Source organism: Pungitius pungitius, chromosome 2, assembly GCF_949316345.1.
Source record: "Pungitius pungitius chromosome 2, fPunPun2.1, whole genome shotgun sequence".
NCBI lineage: Eukaryota > Metazoa > Chordata > Actinopteri > Perciformes > Gasterosteidae > Pungitius > Pungitius pungitius.
The window spans coordinates 8,154,004-8,170,303 of NC_084901.1; the positions used below are offsets into that span (position 1 = coordinate 8,154,004).

Consider the following 16,300-nt stretch of genomic DNA (forward strand, 5'->3'; position numbering starts at 1 on the left):
ACTACAACAGTTTTGGCTCCTTGTTCAAAGTGAAAGAATGGCACAAAAAGCGTGTTATTCGGCATGTAAATCCCTCAATTTGTGTTGTATTACTATTATGTAACAGATTATAGTTAAAACATTGACATCGTCCCCGCTTCTCTCACCAATCTCCGTTGAAAATGCCAGAGGAGGTCGTCTCCAAACTTAGTCTTAACGGGTAAACAAAAATATATAATTATATAATAATAGCAGTTAAAACTAATCCCACTGCCATAATGGGGACTTTTATCCGTTTCTCATGTCTCTTGTGATTAATGACTATGCATTAGGATTTGGAATCAAGGCTTGTACCGGGTTAACCTCACTGAGAATTGCGACAGTATTGATTTGTCCTTCAAGAACGATTTTAAGTTTCACTGTGTATCTCCACTAATGAATCCCTCTGTGCACTCAGTCTTTTAGAGGCCTGGCCGTTTCTTTTCGGTTGCTTTCCCACAATGAGAAACCAGGGAAGAAAAACAACAGTAATATTGATTTGCTCTTCTGCACGTCTCAGGAGTGATTGCATATCAAGGTTACCTGATATCAAATTCTTCCTTTTTTAAATAAAGCAAACAACACTTATTTTACATTTATCTGTAACATTTATTTTATTTTTTTTCATTTCTGTAAAAGAAACACTGAAGGTAAACATTACTTTTTTTTACACAAAGAAACATTAAAAATATTTCTTTGGGACTTCATAAGTTATTGTCTTGTTTTACAAAATGTACATTTCACATTCACATATGGGGAGGTTGAGGCTAGCACAACGGTCACTTTGTTAGTTCTCCAATGGGCATCAAACTTCCTCTTTGCTACGAAACCCCCCCCCCCCCCCCCACGCCCGACTCTTCTCATGTTCCCGTTACCAACGTCTTAGTCTAAAAAGGTAGGAAAACCCCACAATGGCAGTAACTACTTTACAATACAGCCGGTTCAAAAAAGGGACTGTCGAGCCAAAAGGGACAAAGTAAACTTTCCAGGACATCCTCTCATGTATTTACAAATGTTGTGGAACTACTTAACCGACCTTTAGAAAATCCCTTTTAAACAGCTTTCCCACTTGACCCACATATGATAATTGAACCTGAGTTGATGTGCAGCAGGTGGGTGGCACAATAGGATGAAGGAAAGGAAAAACAATTAAAAAGAAATCATGTATTCATTCTTTGACATTCATCGAAGAGAACAAGGCTTGATGATAGGTATGAGGATTAAACATTCAACACATATTCTTATGCCCCATTTGCAAGTCTAAATATGTTTACAGTTGAAAAAAAATGCCCACATCCGGAACGCATGCCGAGACAAAGCTTCGTGGCGGCAGGAAAGAGTGCAAATAAACAAAGTAAAAAAAAAAAATGGCTTCAAATTGCTTAAACGATGAAACTACAGATGCAAATAATGACATATTACAGGAGGAAAAGTACACCACACAAATGGAAATTGCTGCTGGGAGGGATGTCAGTAATTATCAGCAGCAAAATAGAATCTAACAAGATAAATAGCCCCTGCTACACAATGGCACACATCATGTGACAAAAAAAGATATTTTGGGAAATGCATTTCCCCATAAAAGCTAAGAGGTGTGTCCCAAAATGTCAACTCATTCCTTGGCGTCCCATGAGACATGAGAATTGATCGTTTTTCCTGAAGTTAACAGCTTGTCCTTCCTCCAGACTGCCTGCACCGCATCTGAACCCAGTGTTGAATGCCAGATCATAATGTAGGAAAAAAATAAATACGGACCAGCAGAACTCGTTGTGTTTGCTTTTCCCCCCTTAGTTCCAGCCAACATGATGTTAACAAAAAAATGAGTTTCTGCTTTCGGGCAGTTTGTGTTTTAGTACCCTAGCAATCCCGCCCCTCACAATGGATCGTACCCGTAGCTCTTATGCTGAATGCCTGGGATTCTAACAACTCTGAAGGAACATCGATCGTAGAAACATATGCGAGGTCTATGCACATATACAAACAAATAACATTATCACTAGCGCTTTGATACGTCGCAGAAATACAAATCCAGTCCGTACAAAATCACCACATCCAAACTTCTGTTTTGGCTGAACCCGTCCCCCTTAAAGACAAATGGAAAAGCACGTGAGAGCTGCAGGAGATGTTAATGCGAAGCAAACAAAATCAATTTCTTGCTGTGTTCTTGCTGCTTTTGTTTGGATTGACTTTGATTGTATTTCGTGATTATTCATTTGATTAAATCCTCCCTGCTGCAGAGAATTATTGCCCCTTTATAGTTCACATATAATGGATGCTTGGTCAATGGTGTGGGCCAGTCTCAAGTGTCAGCAACTTGATGTAAAAGTCATCTCATCTAATGTTTTGTCTTGTGAAGTTATCCCATAACAGTTTTTACCTTTATTTCGCTTTTTTTTAAACTTGGGCCAGAGCTAAGTTAGCTCCCTCTTTGTTAAGATGACCCAACGTTCTGAGAGTGGTTTCAAACATGTTGTCCAGAAAAGCATGCGTTTTAACCCTAAATGCTGAAACATGAATGTTTTCTCATTTTTCAATTTCAAGACTCCATATCCGATGAAATGACTTAACACGATGGTGAACATCCTTTTCTGTGCAGGCGTTAAATGACGCCAATTTTACAAGTGATACTTGATTGGTACACGCCTCCCACTCGGATTTGACTTGCTACTGTGAGGTGGTCAACTTCAGGTCCGCATCTCTTTCTGTCACCCCCCCCCAAACAAAAAAAAAAACGGTCTCAGGCTTCCTGTGCTCGCGCCGGATAAAAGCCACAAAAACGTTCCGCTCAGGTCGATCCGTCATGTGATCTGCAAAGCTACCTGGAAGCGGTTCCCGTCACCTCCGTCCGTGCTCACGAGACAAAAGGGTCTACTTTCATTTATGATGGAGGCGACTGTACAGTGAAGGAGAAGAGCGGAGGAGTAAAGAGAGACACGTAAAGCACTGCGAAGAGGAGGAGGAGGAAGAAGGGGAGAAAGGGAAGAGGGATGTTTTCTTCATTGTCATTCTTGACATTCATCTATCACAGATTTCACATCGCTGCAGAAGTTCACTCGCTGTTCCATCAAATTTGGATTTGTGCCCCAAATACACAATATTTGTCCTGCTTTTCCAACCTTAGTGAATAGACCAACAAAGAGGAGCTCACCATAGCGACCTCTGAACTCCTGCAGAGACATGAAACACAGAAAAACCTAAACATCCAGACATCAGGGTATCGTCATTCTGAGGGAGAACGTGTGCAAACGGCCACCAGGAAACTTCCACGGGGGATTCTCAGTCCACATCGACCCAGTCGGGTTCGGGGGCCTCTCCCTCGGGCTCCTCAGGGCTGACGGTTGCCGTACATCAGCGGTATGATGAAGGCAGTGATGTCGTCTCCGGAGCCCAGGCGCTCGTTGGTGATCCGCCAGCCTCGCTCTCGGAGCACGCCACGTGCTCGCATCACCAGGTCTTGCGCTGCCATGGTGTACCTGTATTTTCAGGATGAGATGACATAGGTTTCCCCGATTAGTTGCACCTGTGTACCATAACCATCCCTACTTTTTGAATAAAGTCTTTGTGCTCTTCTGCCAGTGAATGGATACTAAGCCAAAAGGATTTTTTGTAGTTTCTCGTGGTCTTACTTCCCGGTACCTGCCAGCCAGACCACCTGCTTTTGGATCTTTCTAATCTTTTTAATTCCACCGCGACCTCCCTGCTTTTGGGTTCAGTTGTAATAAATAAATACCTGCGCAGGTCGTCAGGGTCACAGTTGGCCAGGAATGAGGTGACGGTTTCGGCGACTTCCTGGTTGGAAAGGACGTCCCAGAGGCCGTCGGTGCCCATCACCAGAACATCGTCGGCCCCGTGCTCGTACTCCATCAGGTTGTACACCTTCACCTGTGGGCCAAAACGTAAGGTGTTCAATGGCTGTCAGCTTTGAAATGAGAACAACGTCGATTGATTCCGTCAGGTTGGACCGCAAGATCAAGTACACTCAGCGAAAGGAGCTCACATGTCCCAGCCATACCGACCTAGTACCCCCCCCACCCTCCCGCTAATCAACACAACGCGTTTTTTTTTTTAAACTTAATCAATCCGGGCCAGTTTTTCATTCACCGAGTGCATCTGGAGAAACGACTGCGGACTGCGGAGGGATGAAAGAGGAAAAAAGACAGAGTTCTGGGAGGAGTTTAGTCGTCCGTGTGAACCTGATATGAACCCGTGTATGAATGAGTGAATTAAAGATCGAGCAGAGATGGGTTTGGACTAATAACTGGATGGAAGCTTTATAGAAAAATATAACCCGGAACTGAAACCGAGCGAGGGGAGAAACGCTGCATTATTAATTATGAGTCCCATCTCAAAGAAAGAAAAGAACGTGTTCATCCATTGAACTAGAACATAGTGACATTTACAGGTACATTGTTTAGCTGTAATAAGGTTTCCATTAATATCACTGCATCATGGAACCCAAAATTCCATTTATTTTTCAGTTTACCTTTGAGCAGACTATAATAACGCTAACTTTGTGTCAGCGGATCTTACCTCAGGGCAACAGGAAAGGAACGGCTTGATGTAGATGTTGGAGTCATGAACTTTGAGGTCATGGTCACCAAGCCCTCGGGTCACCCCGATGGTTGCCAAGACCCGTGCCTGTAAAACAGGGTTCAGTCCTTCATCATAACGTTTCCACACACATGGTCATTTCGGTCAGAAGATCCACACAGACAGGGATGAACATTCGAAGCGTTTCGCGCAACTCATCCGAGGGATTGCTTTCACTTTAAGGCCTCCTTCCTCTTCGCTCTCATCCCCTGTGGCCCCAGTGGGGATTGGCTTTGCTTCTCCCGAGTGGTGTGTGTCTGTCTGACAGTCTGTGTGTGTGTGTTAGATGTAGCTACTGGAGTGAAACAGATGGACTGTCTCCTCTCTGTTCTATTGAGGTTGTACATTGACACACACACACACACACACACACACACACACACAGTGTGGTGCGCGCACATCACAGACTGGGTGCTGGCAGGCATGCAGTGTGTGTTTGTGTGTTAGGTTGACAGTGTTAGAGTTCTGAATCCCACAGTAGATGTACAGAAGTTGGAGTAGACACACACACACTTACCTTTTTTCCTTCCCCATATATTAGGGGGAACTTGAGATCTTCATCCCCAATGGTCTTGTATGCCCTGTGTTTGAGGGTGGAATAGAAAAGCAGAACCAGAGAGAATGAATCTTTTCTTCCTCCCTGTATGCTGGAGTGAGGGAGACGAGCAGCAGCCTCTCCCTCAGGTGCCTCGTTATCCCTCCACATGAAACTAACTACAGTGTGACTTCTGCTTTGTAGCTCAGATGTCTTGCATCTTTCAAATCGGCACTGGGATATCTTGACATTTAAACCCTAGTATAAGACAAGCTTCCCTACACTTAAAAAAAAAAGGTGGTCAGTTTTGCATGAAGCAAATATAGATTTCCTTATTATTTGCAAATTTCTTCTTAGCTGGGAAACTTAGCCACTGCTATCACGGGGATCTTAGACTAGCCCAGAGTGAAACTGCACAGAAACGAGTGCACTAAGTGGAGGCAGAAGACTGAAAGAGGTGACGCCGAAGTGCTTGAACTTGCTGGTTTGGTGTCGCCAGCTCAGCAGAGAACACCAACCACCTCAAAGGGCTTAACGTCGGACCAGGATCGGCTGCGTCTCTCTCGGCCCATTTGTCCGTCTTCAAAAATCGAGACGTGTCCTTTTTCCCGCCCACATATGCAAGCATCAGTCTGGGCTCTTTGCGTTGTGTTGTTAAATCCCATCTCGTCCAACTGAACGCGTCTGATTGGACAGAGGATTGCAAACCGCTCTGACTGATCCTACCCCCGATGCACAGGGGCATCTCGCAAGCTTAGCCAAAATTATAAATTGACCTCATTCTCCAGCTGCCTTGGTTTGTGACCGTGGCTGATTTTGAAAATGTTGTGGCCTTAGAGCCACCTGGGCCCCGTGTGGCCTACGCAGAAAAGCTTGTGAAGAAGAAGAAGAAGACGTCTTCGAGGGGGGGAAACGCCTTTGTTGTGGCGTTCGTGTCTTTTGTTCTCACACCCACGCATCCCATTGCATGGGTCTTTCCCTCCCTGCACTGCTGCCTTCGCGGATCCCTCACGTCTGGTTGTTTGACTCAGCGTGACTTGCTTTTTTTGGGTCTCTGGACTTTTTGGTCCCCCCCCCCCCCCGTTTTTTAGATCCAGTATGCGACGATGCCCGGTCCGTGCGAGACATAAACAAGATACAAATAAACCAAACCCTCCAAACTACTTCCTTCCATGGACGTGAAGGGGGAACATAAACAGTGGTCCACGCCGCGGCACATCCTGGCTGGCACATTTCCCCTCCCGGGGGGGGGAAGGGGGAACTAGTGGTGGAATATCCATCACAGTACCCACAGTACTACGTGCGGCTCGATGCGCCCGTGAGTGCTGTATCACGATGTCATATCAAGTTTAGCTGCTCCCTCATTAGCTCCCTGCCGGTCTCTTCAGCTCCGGTTGGATGGAGAGCGAGAAGCTCAGGTCGAGATTGCGGCACTAGCAGCGAATGGGGTTTTCTTCTGGATTACTTGGTAAGGGTAAGTGCAGCCCGGAGATGTCTGCCCTGCCGCAACATCAGCAGCTTTGTGATTTGAGATCACAGTGAGGCGGGCGATTCTTCTCAAAGCGCACGTTTCGCACGGTCTGCCGCCTCAACGCGCTTTGTCTGCTCAGTGAATACAGAGGCCTGGACCGGTAATGAGTAAATGACTTACCATCCATTCATGGTGAAATCTCTGTAGAGCATCCTCTTTCCCACCTCCTTCCTCTGAACCCTCCGGGGGAATTCTAGATGAGTGAACTCATTCCCCAACAGGTGAGGCTGCATGAAACCCTGGAGGACAAAGCGATGGTCTTCAAGTCAGTCAAGCAATGAATGTCATCTTTTATCAATTTGCATTTTTTTTTTTGTCACTTGGAGGCTGGTAATACGATGTTAAAGAGTTTAACATTTCTTATGATGTACTGTGCACCTCTTCATTTGTTTTTAAATGCCTCAAATTTGGTTATTGGAGGGGGATGTTTTACTCTTTACGCATAAATAAACCTTGCATTTCACTCTGGTGAACAAATCAGATAATGGAGACACTGTCAATGCAGACCTACTGCAATTATTTTGTCATTTACTTTACATTCATGCTTATTGATAATAATATTAGCCATGCCATTCTAATGGATTTCACTCTTTCATATTTAATACTGTACGCCAATATCTGTGCAGGCAATATTAGCAGTAATAACGTGTTTGTTAGTGGGCTTTCCATTGCTTCCTGCTAAAGAGGGAACAAGAGAGTGCATCCAAACGTCATCATTGAAATGTACTCGTGAAATCAAAAGGATGAAAAGGTCATTTAGGGCCAACTAGTGTAAGCTGTGCATTGGTTTGATCTTCCCTGTTGCACATATCTCTCGGACCTGGATGAGCATCAGCTGCCCTCGCTGATGAGTGTTGCTTGTTTAAGTGAAAGCAAGATTTAAGCAGAATGGAGCGCTGCAGTGCCGGCTCCATTTTTAATGATTAAATCTACTCTCTCTTTGGCTCTAGCTCAATAGATTTTAATGTTTAGTTCAAGGGACTAAAACGATTCATGATATATACTATATATATATGGAAAATATCCTTTTACATTTAGCATTTCATCTGAAGTATATCACACACAGATGAAAGACGACCGACCGTAGGTGTCCGACAGGGTTAAAAAACGCTAATAATAAATGAATAAACGTTTTCTCACCAGGAACTGGAGCCGTTGGCGTTCCGATTCGGGTGTGAACTCTGTCGACACGGGGATGATCTCATTGTTCCTTATTACGATCGCCCTGTAGACACAGAAAAGAAGTACAGGTAATGTACAGGCAACCTTGCAGTGTCTCTGCTGCAAAGCTCAAATGAATTTTTGGGAGAAATTGGCAAAGTGTTGTTTTTCTTCAGTGGACAGAAGAGCAGCGTACACACCTGCTGTCACCTGCGTTCCCGATGTATAGTTTTCCGAGCAGGTAAACCACTGTGAGCGCCGTACATCCTCCTGTGATGTGAAACACTTGCTTCTCCCTCTCAATCTGGGCATCCTGAGAAGGGGAGACGGTTGTCAATCTTTAATTCCCTTTAGGAGCACAATCCGAAATGAAAAAATAAAGAACCTCCCGCAAGTTTAAAGAATCCACAATGTGTGAAGCCCACAGGGGAAGGGGAAGCTTTAAATGCAGAGTCTCTACCTTTGTCTATTTTATAACATGCATAAATGCGACTGGAAATGCAGAGAGATGGAGAAAAATACCTTGGAACAGACACTGGGCAAGATAAAAAACTTTTTTAGAAAGCCTGGATGTGTGGGCACCCGGCGCCATCTAGTGGTAATACCGCATCCTAACACAGACATGTCGCCACCAAGCGATTTAAAAGGAACAGTGAATGAAAAGAAGAAAATAACAAAGAAACGCACAACTGAACATAAAAGAAGCCCTTAATAAAAGACGTAGTTGTTCCTTCAGTCGTTTTTTCAGTAGGAATTCAACACATTCAGTGAGATGCTGCGCTTGAACTGCAGAAATCCGCAGTGCGTACGTGTGCGTTTAGCTCGGAGCGATCACTTGACAAGCTCTCTGAGGCCAGGTGTCTAAATGAACATTAAACTGTAAATATAGAAACTAAAAAAGCAATGTGTGCTCCTTTCAAGCCACAAATCAGAAAATCTATGTGTGTGTATGTGTACAACATGCACGTCATACTATGACAGCAAAGACATTTGGCTCCCTCAGTAGCTACATTTCCATATCTGCTTAGTGTTAAAGCAAACCAATACTGACTGCATGCACATGTCAGCTGGTACTGCGAAAAAACACAGTTTGACAAGTCACGCACTAACATTTTCATTAGTGTGGAAAAAACACCATCTAACAGGTAGAAAGGCGTAGGTTGTAATAATAATAATAATAATAATAAATGAACGCCCACCATCTCTTTAAAGGCGTTCTCAATGGCTCCGATCACCAGACTCTCGTGCTGGATCTTCTTCTCCGAGAAGAAGCGGGCCGGAGGCGGGGTGTTGCACGGGGAAGTGGGCGCGCCGGCCGCCCCGCGCAGAGAAGCCGCCCGCGTGAGGCCTCGGTGGGGGCCCGCGGGGTTCGCCTGCAGGTAGGGGTTGCTGTCGGGCTCCTCCCCCAGGACGGTCGGGGGCGGGCAGGCTAGGTTTCGTACGATCTCGATGACTGCCTGCAGCTGACAGGCGATGTGGTGCTGAAGCAGGCGGGAGGCGACGACGGCGGCGCCGGAGCCGGCGTGGCCGTCGAACAAGGCCCAGTAGTGGAACACCAGCCCCTCGCTGTCCTGCAGACAAAACACAGGCATCCGGCTCACATCCAGCGGGAGGTTGGACGGGCACACAGGTGACGGAGCAGATGAACAGTCGAATTGGATGCGATCGCATTCAAGATTTGATACGACCGATGAAAGGGTGGTCATTGTTTTAAGCTCAAAGATGCATATATTTGTGCCCACTAATCATTTCAATAAAGTGACTTTACACACAGTGTGCCGAGGAAGTCATCACAGACTGTGCATTAGTTGAGCCCACTACTTATGTATTTAAATCATCTGAAATGTGGGTTCTCACTGGAAAATCGGTGCAACTCAGGCGGGGTCAGCACAAGAGGTGCGTGGTGATGCAACAAGCACTTCAAAAATGCACGCTGTCAGTCCTTGACAAATAATGTGCTGATGGATGAATGAGTGTGGATGTTGAAAACTACAGATCTTGTACACAGCGTGACATGTGTACGCTACAGTGGTTTGTAGAAATAAAAAAAATGGATATGTGAGAAAGGAAAAAAAAACAAACAGCTCAATGAGCAATGCTGCCATGTAGGGACTTGTGGTAGGTGTGAGTCATCTCCAGGGCCGCAGACAGGAGTAAACATTGTGACTCATCCTGTCCAATAGGGTTGGCCAGCTGCAGCGGTCTAACCACCTCATCTCTGCATTTCTCCCCGTAGGCAGGAATTGAAAACGGGCTCCCCCTCGCGCCTCTGTCATGGCTGTGCCGTCACACACTCTGCTTGGTACTACCTCACCTCGAATACACATCATCTGTCAAACAAAGTTACATTTCCTTCTTCTGCGTGACATGTGAACAAAAAAGTTTATTTGCTTACTTATTCATACATCTTGTACAGCGCTGTTAGTTTAGCCAGTATTTTTTTAACAATTAAAGTATTTGTTCAAAAGAAAGTGTGAGAGAATGTTAATATCATAGAGTTTTAGATGTCTCATATTTTATTTTGGAAGTGATAAATGACCAATTGATTGACCCGTGGACCCCAGAATTATAAAAATGATGCTTTGTGCCACAACTAAACACACAAACTTCTTAAAGTGAAGTGTTCACCACTGAGCAGCGCCACTGGTTAGGTCACTGCCCCCCCCCCCATCCCCCTTCCCCACCTTAAAGTCATCTGTGAGCAAAACAGTTTTTGAGTGTACCATGGCCACGGCCCATATGCCAACGCTATTTGTGCCTGTGCTCACCTCTCCCAGCTTGCTTTGCTCCACCCGGAGCCCCAGGCCCTCTCCGTTGGGGAGGGAGTTGCGCTTCATGGTCGTCGGGGTCTTGCTGGGCGTGGAGGGGGGGCAGTAGCTCATCGGCCTCCTTCTCGTTACGACCACCTCGCAGCACGCCTGGTCCTCGTTCAGCGCACTCTTTCCGGCATTAATCACCCTGAAACAAACGGCGCGATTTGAACAGGTTCACTCGTATTTCATTTTCTTTCTTTCTTTCTTTTTTTTTTTAACAGATCCATTTTCTGCTGCAAGCCACAGATGCTCTGACCGCTGTGGTCCGGGGAAACAAGCGGCCCGAATGAAAGCAGGCATCAGATGCTCTTTGTCGGATGAAACGGTACTGCTGCCTTTCATGGTTATCGTGGCCCAATGGAGGATTGCAGCAATTAGTCCGAGGCCGCAGCCCGCCGCCGGCTTTGTGTGTCTCGTGTTCCTGATGAAGATCAAACGGGAGCGCTTGTTTGTGGTACCACCAGCAGAGTGTCCTGATGCATCACGACAGCTGCTTCTGGGAGAATTACAAGTCTTTGTTTGTGTGTGTGTGTGACTACACATGCTTCAAAGCTTTGCGTTTGTGTGTGTGTGTTGCAGATTATTCATCTTTCTATGGACCTCAACTAACCAGGCAGACCACAGCGACAAAACCCACAGTAATGTCTGAGGACGTGGCGACACAATAACTGTGTGGTTTGCATTGAAGTGCTTATTGAATGCTTATTGTCTGCTTATTTATTTGTGTTGCGGTCTAAAACAGTACAAAACACTGAATCTGTTACACTCAGATCCATTATTTGGATCATTTTGTGTTCACTGCTAATATGGCTGTGGAGGTTCTGGCATTACTTACTGCTCTTGTTTAAATAGCTGTGACATTTAAATAAATAACACAATCCAGTTAGTGCTTGCAACAATAACTGAGTAAATCCATATATGTATCTACATTCATTTTTGGGGCGGTTGGAATGAACACCTAAATTGCAGCATGCAGCACTTAATGACTATTAGCAAATGGCCACCAATGAATGGAGAGGAAATACAGACCGTGGAGTCAGCTCTGGTGAGGCTGGCAAGTCAGACAGGCGTCTCTGGAGGGTGTTGTGAATGTGTGTGCGCGTTGAGAAATTGGCGATGCCTATTTATAGACACCGACTTTGAATGTTTTCTGCTAATAGGAGGCATCAAAGTGTGGTTCGTTTCCTCACGCCTCAGATAGAAAGGGAAGGATAGTGACAGCGAAAACAAGCACAGATATATTTAGCACAACGGGATCTTTCCCGGATGCCTTACTATGGGTCTGGGTTTTAGATTTGTCTTTATTGACATTGTTTCACGGTGTTCTACACACTGGCTTTGCGAACACCCGTCTACGCAAATTAGGCATTTTTCAATTTGAGAGTGAGACAGAGGGAGAGAAAGCTTTTTCCGCTGCAGATTATGTTTTGATTTAATGGATACCAAATCAATAAAAGCTTTTGTATTTTGGATCTGGTTCAAGTGAAGCCATTTGCATTAGTGGAAATTCAATAGCCACAGAGCCCTTTGTGAAAATGTGTGTCAAATTGCATATTTGGATGAAACTGGCACTGCTTTGGTTACCCAGTGTCAGTCACCACGTGTGCATCGTGTCTCGAGGACTGGTCCTCACCATGACTGGTCCTCGTCATGACTGGTCCTCACTAGGCTCTGCCTTCAAACACAACATGCTCCGGCTGCACCCCAGTGAAAGGCCTTGGAGTTCCAACGGTCATAAAACACCGATGCATCGAGCACTTTGGAGCTCATGATGCACAGGAAGTCTGCTTCATCGAATCTGCCGTCAGCGATCCCAGTGATGGGATGACCTGTGTGTGTGTGTGTGTGTGTGTGTGTGCGTGTGTGCGTGCGTGTGTTTGATGTCTTGCTGGTTTAAAAAAAACATGTTCATATGAACTTTTGAACCCTAAAAGTCTAAATAACAGTCAACATGCTTCAAGAGTGGAATGTGTTCAATGGGTCCAATCAATAATTTGATTGTTCTGTGTTAGTCTATTTCAGGGCTTTAAGGGCTGTGTGCGTGCAAGAATGGTTTTCTTCTTAATTTCTCTGCTAATCAAGTCTCATTCGGAACAATTAACTCTCCTTCCATTAGACACTAAATGTAATTTCCCCCTCCATTGTCAGACATCTGATGGTGTCTTTGTTTCTCTACCCACTGCATCTGATTCTGGGCCAAAAAATGGCCTCAAGGATGAGATAATTATTTGGTGAAGCACAATGGTTCACATAGCTTTGCCTCCGTTCAACTCAGAACATCAAGCGAACAAAAACAGCAAAAGAGCTACGAGTAAAATGGATAAAACTGTCCTTCAGAAAGTCTCACTCGAGGGTTTTTGTTCAGGATGGAACACCCATCTGAATATTAGAGATAAGAAAATACAACAGCAAAATGGGAGCGTTTGAAAGGAAAGTAAGAATGGTTTTGTTTCGTTGACTGTGAGGAACATCACTACAAATATACATTTTTAAACACGGCCCTTTTGTTTTGTTTTGGTTTTTTTTTTTTTGCTGTTTTGGTTGTGTCCAGAAAGCGTACAGCGACCACGAGTTCTAGGAGAGGTGAGGAGCCCAAACTGTGTTCTGTAATGACGACACAGAAGGCTTTGGTTACAGATGAACTCATTACCGAACACCGGTCCCAAAGAGACACTCGCGTCCTCTCAGAGTATCGGTGTCTGTGGGGGTGCGTTAAAGCAAGGGAGATGGGGACCAGACACTTCCAGTATTGTTGTAATGCAATCCAGTGGGAGAAAGGAGGTATTTAAAATAATACTTGTCTGTGAGGGACAAAAACTCACAAGATGCAGAATGGGGACAAAATTGGAAAGAGAGCTGCTGCTAATTCAACTCTAGGAATAATTACGGCTGAGTCACACTCTGTTCTAATCTTCTACTCTTTTCGTGATGCTTTCAATCGTTCCTTGGTAAACACTCAAGATTCTGAGTATCTGGCTGTGAAACATTAACCACAGTCATTGCTGGTATCAGGGTGGAGAGGACTCATCCATTGTGATGCATTAACTGTGGTGGGAACAGCTTATCAAGGGCTGCAGATTGAATTTTGTTGAAACCTCACACATGCTTCAGACATTTGTTCCGTCCTATGACCACATCTCGCCTGCATTTATACCTGCTCATTTGTCACGAACCCAATAAAGGGCCTTTTATGACGGCCATTGGTGGACAGCTAGGGATGGAATTTGTCCAATCGCACTGTACCATTTGCAGCGCTTATCGTTAAGTCAACAGAGGTACCAATGAACATCCAGTTTACAGTAAAAAAAGAGCAGATATCAGCGCATATGTCATCATATCATCATATATCAGTCTCCACCCTCATACTGATATTTCCATTGTTCCAAAAAGTCTGTTAAGACGAGGCCCAATACAAAATGTGCAGGTGCATCTCTTTGAACTGGTAGCCTACTGGCAAGCAATCTCAGACCCACACCCTACCGCTGGCCACAAATAGAGCACCGCGTAGGCACAGAGAGCCAGATGCTGCTGGTACAGATGTGGACGCAGCATCCTCATCTCTGGATGAGTGCCGCCTAACCGTGTGTGCAAGCACGCCAATTTCAAAAGACGTGCAGAGCTCGGAGGGCAAAGGGATGCATTTCACAACAAAGCCGGATGCGGGTCACACAACAGGTGCGGGTCTGCATCCATCCCAAGCGAGCACCTCGGCCTCCGAAAGACCCGACATCACTGCCAGCTCCCCCGGAAGGTTTACTTACTCTGCGTATCCGGTGGCCCACGGCAACCTGCGCGTTTCCTTCAGGATGAGGATGGGCCGAGCTGCGTGGTCCGCGGAACACTCGATCTCATCCGGCGACAAGCCCAGGAAGTCGGGTCTCATGTAGGGGAATTTCAGCGGCAGCTCGGAGCCAGCGCTGCCCCCTCCGCCGGAGCCGCCCCCGGCCATCATGCCGCCCATGAAGCCGGCCACTGCAGACTTGACCCGGCTGAGCATGTTGGTGGCGCGTCGCGGCGGGGCGTCCGTCGGGCAGTGCGAGGCACCGCGGATCCCTTTCCCCGGATTCCCCCCCAGCGCGTTCGCGGTGGTCGACGGCAAGCTCGATGGAGGAGAAGAGCCGGAGGAGAAGGAGGAGGAGGAGGAGGAGGAGGAGGCGGAGGAAGGAGGAGGAGGAGGAAGAGGCCCTCAGATGGTTAGAGCTTCATGCATTCAGAGCGGAGACGGCAGCCGGAGGAGAGGATGATGAAAACGCCTCTGGTGCAGAAGGTCCGGCGCTGCACACCCACAGAGAGTCATTGATAACAGCTCGGCTGTCGTCAACGCGGAAATACGTTGAGGATTAACAGGTCATGTGATGCAACCATGGGCGCACACTGCAAAAAATGTTAATTCCACGTTTAGGCTCCACCTTTATATGAAGCCCCCTAACCTATAGATTATTTCATTTTTTAAATGAATAAAATAGGATATCATTATATAAATAAGTGTGATGTATTTGATAGAGTATAAAATAAACAACTGCGTGTAATAAATATGTTTTTTGTGTGCCCATTCCTGCTGAGTCTAATCGTTAAAATCGAGTGATGAGTCACTCTTAAAATGGCTCTGATTCGTAAACAGTACAGGTTTGGCTATAACTTTTCACAGGAAACAAATGGAGGATGTTCTATCAATGATTTCTATGAATGAATACATTCTTTACTCAGATCAAATGAGACTCTAACGCCGGGCAGGCTACAGATGAGTTGGGCGGACTGGTATCTTTTACAGTGCAGGGGGAGCAGCTTACAGTGGCTGGCAGCAGGTTAAAGATAAATCAGCCCTGTGGTCATTACACGGGCTGTAGAATCCCTTCCCTGCTACCGTGTATCGTCCTACTTTAAACGTGTTTCAGTGGAACCCTTCATACGTGGTGCTTGCATCATGTCGGGAAGAGTTTTGATGATCATAAGGAAAAGCGGTTTTGCCTCATTTAATAACCTTTTTTTAAATTCCCATCTGTTAGGTCAACGCTTCCTGCAGCTCTTCAGTATTTCACCATCAATCAGTTGATTAGATCACCAGGTTGAGGTGTGAAAGGTTACACTGTGTGATTACTTTGTCACATGGCAATGCTTTGTCATTCAACAGATAATGTAAGATGCTGGAGCAGCATTTGTGCTTAAGTGCATCATAGGTCAACAAGAATTTAATCAACTCAAAGGACTTTAGACATAATCAAGCAGCCGGGGGAGGAGATGTTTGTATTAGTGATTACTTCAATTAGTAATATTATGGTTTGTTTTGAGGGGTTTTGAAAAGATGGATCCTTGTACCATTTTATAATTTGTCCCAAGCCTAATAGTTCATAAAAAAGGCAAGTGGTTTATTTACTAGAGAAAAAATATAAATGGACAGAATTAATTTCCTCATATGAACATTCTCCAGCATAAATTGCTCTTTTGTTAACTTGGAACTATGTACATTTTGACCACTTATATTTGGGAAATCATAAAACAATTCTATTAAGTAAAAAATCATTAACTTTTAAAACCGTAAACATTCAGTTTTCCATAAAAACTGCAGACCTGGTGACTTGTGAACATATGCAATTTTTCTAAAAATACTTAAAACGTCATCTGTGATGGTTCACTGTCTAAAAAACCTGGGAC

General features: G+C 45.2%; 1 protein-coding gene across 1 annotated transcript; it reads right to left on the bottom strand.

Moving 5' to 3' along the window:
• Positions 1–345: 345 nt before the first annotated feature.
• On the bottom strand, positions 346–16,097 carry LOC119211051 (protein phosphatase 1H-like). The gene is made up of 10 exons (XM_037461680.2): positions 14,410–16,097; positions 10,604–10,793; positions 9,035–9,406; positions 8,036–8,148; positions 7,815–7,899; positions 6,795–6,913; positions 5,126–5,189; positions 4,549–4,656; positions 3,749–3,900; positions 346–3,491 (listed from the first exon to the last, which is right to left on the bottom strand). Exons 1-10 carry the CDS (start codon positions 14,643–14,645, stop codon positions 3,344–3,346), a joined length of 1,587 nt encoding a protein of 528 aa, XP_037317577.2. The 5' UTR covers positions 14,646–16,097; the 3' UTR covers positions 346–3,343.
• Positions 16,098–16,300: the final 203 nt, after the last annotated feature.